This window comes from Myotis davidii, unplaced genomic scaffold (genome assembly GCF_000327345.1).
Source record: "Myotis davidii unplaced genomic scaffold, ASM32734v1 scaffold207, whole genome shotgun sequence".
NCBI lineage: Eukaryota > Metazoa > Chordata > Mammalia > Chiroptera > Vespertilionidae > Myotis > Myotis davidii.
Genome location: NW_006298349.1, coordinates 347558 through 352047, shown reverse-complemented (window position 1 = coordinate 352047; position 4490 = coordinate 347558). Strand labels below are relative to the sequence as shown.

General features: G+C 52.4%; 1 protein-coding gene across 2 annotated transcripts in view; it reads left to right on the top strand.

Annotated features, from left to right (window-relative positions):
• Positions 1 to 4490, top strand: part of DHRS7B (dehydrogenase/reductase (SDR family) member 7B) — a 57131-nt gene that overhangs the window by 47382 nt on the left and 5259 nt on the right. For both annotated transcript variants that reach the window (XM_006773949.2, XM_006773950.2), the window contains exons 4-5: positions 2482 to 2698; positions 3437 to 3529. In XM_006773949.2, the coding sequence (XP_006774012.1) occupies positions 2482 to 2698; positions 3437 to 3529 (310 nt within the window). The remainder of the gene's footprint in view (positions 1 to 2481; positions 2699 to 3436; positions 3530 to 4490) is intronic.

Here is a 4490-nt window from a genome sequence, read left to right as displayed (position 1 = left end):
ACAGCCCCTTGGCCAGAGACAGTGTCTCTCTGGGTCTGTCTCCGATGTCCCCCAGCACCTGGCACAGAGTGGGCACCAAAAACATTCAGGACCATCCTGATTCCAACAAAGCTACTGTTAAAAAAAGACCTTTTTGAGAAAAGCTGGGACGGTGGACTGAGCATTAGAAGAGATTAAGGAATTAATTTTGTTGCACATGATAATGGTGCCGTGCAATGCTTTTAAAAGTCTATCTGTTGGAGAGACATATTGAAGAATTTATAGGTGAAACAACATGGTGTCTGGTATTTGCTTCAGAAGACTCCAGCCAGCCGAAACCGGTTTGCCTCAGTGGATAGAGCGTCGGCCTGCGGACTGAAAGGTCCCAGGTTCGATTCCGGTCAAGGGCATGTACCGGGGTTGCGGGCAAATCCCCAGGAGGAGATGTGCAGGAGGCAGCTGATCGATGTTTCTCTCTCATCGATGTTTCTAACTCTATCTCTCTCCCTTTCTCTCTGTAAAAAATCAATAAAATATATTTATAAAAAAAAAAGATCTTGCCTGGGAAGTATGAACCCACCCGCCGTATTCACCAGACCTTGCTCCTTCAGATGACCACTTGTTCCAATCGATGGCACATGCACTTTCTGAGCAGCACTTCAAGATGTACGAAGAAGTGGAAAGTTGGGTCTCTGAATGGTTTGCTTCAAAACAAGAAAAGTTTTACTGGGACGATATCCACAAATTACCTGAAAGATGGGGGAAATGTGTAGCTGGTGATGCACATTACTTTGAAAAGGCACTTTTGATGTTTCTCTTGAAATTATCGTGTTTTCTTTGATTACAAAATCCACATTATTAACTGGTACACCTAGGAGTGGGAATGTGTGGATATAGTAGTTTTCTATTTAACCTTTTGAGGAACTGCTGAACTATTTTCCACAGCAACTGTACCATTTTATATTTCCACCAGCAATGCACAAGTTTCCAAATTTCTGTACATACTTGCCAACAGTTGTTATTTTCTGTTGTTTTTTAAAATTATACTTTTCCAAGAGGTATGACAACTTAATTTTCTTGCTACTCTTTTAAATTTTATTTGTCAATTACACTTTACATTCAGTATTTTGTATTAATTTCAGGAGTACAACATAGTGGTTAGACAATCATATACAGTAGGTCCTCGGGTTACGTCGGAGATCCGTTCCTATGGTGCGACGTACAGCGATTTTCGCCGTAAGTCAGAACCCACCTACATAAGCACCTACGTCACTCACGTGGAGCACAGACACAGTAGTAATGAAGGGAAACAGTAAAAAAAATTTTAAAGAAAGATAACAATTCCTGACCTTTGCTTGTGGTAAATAAATAATAAAAAACAGCCCTGGCCGGTTTGGCTCAGTGGGTAGAGCGTCAGCCTGCGGACTGAAGGATCCCAGGTTCGATTCCGGTCAAGGGCATGTACCTGGGTTGCGGGCACATCCCCAGTGGGCGGCGTGCAGGAGGCAGCCGATCAATGATTCTCTCTCATCATTGATGTTTCTATCTCTCTCTCCTTCTCCCTTCCTCTCTGAAACCAATAAATACATTTAAAAAGAAAAAAGTTTTTAAAAAAAACACATGTACATATGTCGAAGTGACGGAACTTTTTTTTTTAATAAATAAATGGGAGATGGCAATGTAACTGGGAAACGATGTGCGTCGAGTCTGACGTCACCGGAGGACTGCCTGTCTTCTGTGAGCCCCAGAATGTGGCTCTGCCAGGGCTGCTGTCTCCAGCGGAGCCCCGTTCTCCGAGGTCCTGAGAAGCAGGGTGCATTGGTCCTGGGGCCTCAGGAAAGGGGCGGGGGTCCCACTGGGTGGAACACAGGTGGCCCCAAACCTGGGGGTAGGGTGGGGCAATTCCAGGGGTGGCGCCACAGCCAGAGGCCTGGGCGGGTTGAAGTAGCTGCAGAGGCTGCTTCTGCAGCAGGAGGAGGAGAGCTCCTGGCAGGCCTGGGCCGGGCTCTGCTTGATGCCAGAGTCTGTGGTTCTGTCCCTTTTGTTTTCCTTGGGCTGCTTGGGACCTTGCCCATGGCACGTCGCGGTGACAGCCATTGGCCATCAGCTTAACGGACTTCCTGCAGCCGTTGCGGCCGCCTGCCTTGTGGCAAACTGCTGTCTGCACCTCGGCCATCGCCCGGATCTCTCTCAATGGGTTGCGATGACTTCTGCGGTCTGTCGCAGGAATGGATCGCCCAGACCAGCAGCGCGTAGTGGGGACAGGCTTGTCCTCTGGCAGGTCAGACGGGCGCTGCCGAAGCCGCCTGGAAGCTTGGATACCACAGGGTCGGTCCGAGGCTCTGATCACTGGGGCCCCCGGGTCCCCAGGCTTCTCATGTCTGTGTGGCTCCTCCTCTCTCGGTGCTCCTTCCGCCCGGGCAGGCATGAACTCTGGCAGGGTGCCCCGCGGCCTGTGCTCTGTTGCTCTGAGGTGTGTTCGTTTCTGTCATGTCTGACCAGGTGCAGACACACACGCCTCGCACGGTGACCTTCGACCTGGCGGACACCGGGGCCACCGTTGCGGCCGCAGCTGAAATCCTGCAGTGCTTCGGTCACGTGGACGTGCTCGTCAACAACGCGGGTGTCAGCTACCGCGGCGCCATCCTGGACACCCCCGTGGACGTGGACAGGAGAGTCATGGAGACCAACTACTTCGGCCCCATTGCTCTGACGAAAGGTAACGTCTCAGATGGAAGAGAAAAGCACGGGACATGTTGGTTTGTGTGTTTTCACTTGGTTCCTCCTCTATTTCACCCTGGAAACGTGCTGTCGTTTACAGCTCGGGTGCTTGCTTTCCCGGATGTTAAAAAATACCTTTGATGGATTTCAGGGAGGAAGAGAGAGGGAGAGGGAGAGAAACATCAATGGTGAGAAGCCTTGATCGGCTGCCTCCCCCACACTTCCCACTGAGGATCGAGCCCACAACACGGGCATGTGCCCCTGACCAGAATTGAACCCTGGACCCTTCGGTCCGCAGGCCAGCGCTCTATCCACTGAGCACACCGGCCAGGGCAGCTTTTTCAGACTTTTATTTGCCTTTCTGGTCTGAAGTCCCGATGGTCTCTGCAGTGGCACCTCATTTGTAGAGCATCGCGCCCTTTCCTCCTGGTGGCGCCCTGAACCCCGCAGAGTGGAGATGTCCCTGTGCCTGGCCGGGCTCCGGGGGAGGCTCTCCCCTGAAAAGGAGGGCCCGCTGCGGTGAGAGGCCGGTGTGCGAGCTCTGTCTCTGCCTCCCTCTGCGGGCTCTGCGGGTGCAGGAGGCCCAGAAGTTCCCGGAACACGCTCCTCCCCACTGAGGGCCTCACCGTGCACCTCCGGGCGCCCGTGAAATCCAATGGGAGGCCGCCTCCTCTCGTGGGGGGCGGGGGGCGGCGACCAGAGGAAGTCCTCTCCTGAAGCCCCGACTCTCCTGCAGCGCTCCTGCCCTCCATGGTCCAGCGGCGGCGGGGCCACGTGGTCGCCATCAGCAGCGTGCAGGGCAAGATCAGCGTCCCCTTCCGGTCTGCCTGTGAGTCTCCCGCCCCGCTGGGTGCGCGGTTGTTCTTCCCGAGGCTGGGCATCCCGCCGTCAGCCCAGGACGCAGCCTCGGAAATGCTCGGTGCACAGTGAGCAGCCGCCTCAGTGCCCTGCTGAGCGGATGCTGGGTTCACGCGGGCCCAGCTCTGCTCCTGGCCCACTCGCACCCCTGGCTCCATCATCCCCGCCTCCATCACCCCGTCTCCATCACCCTTGTCTCCGTGGGGGCGGGGCAGTCAGCCCTACGAAACCCAGGACTGTGAGCTGCTTAGTGAAGCCGGGCGGCCGGGCAGCCTTCCCACCTCAATTCCATGGCCCCCCAGGTCCTGTCACCTCACGTCCCTGGCGTTTATGCCTCCAGACCTACTAAGGCACAGAAATGGAGTCCCACTACGCATACTGTTTTGCGGTTTGCTCATTTCACTTGACAGTTATCTTTTTACAGTAGTATATAGGGATTTACCTAATCCTTTTAAGTGGATATATAGTGATTCATTGAGTAGCTATGACATAAGTTAGCCATTTTCCTGGATATTTCATTTTTTCCCCTTCAGTCTTTGACCATTTACAGTGATGCACTACATAGAACATGGTAAATACTTGTATCTCTAGGCCATGAGTCCTCAAACTTTTTAAACAGGGGGCCAGTTCACTGTTGGAGGGCCGGACTATAGTTTTAAAAAAACCTATGAACAAATTCCTATGCACACTGCACATATCTTATTTTGGTTGTTTTTATTAAATCTTTATTGTTCAGATTATTACATTTGTTCCTCTTTTTCCCCCCCATAACTCCCCTCCTCCCAGTTCCCGCCCCACCCCTGCCCTCACTCCCCACCCACTGTCCTCATCCATAGGTGCACGCTTTTTGTCCAATCTCTTCCCGCATCTCCCACACCCCTTTCCCCCCCAAGAATAGTCAGTCCATTCCCTTTCTATGTACCTCATTTTTT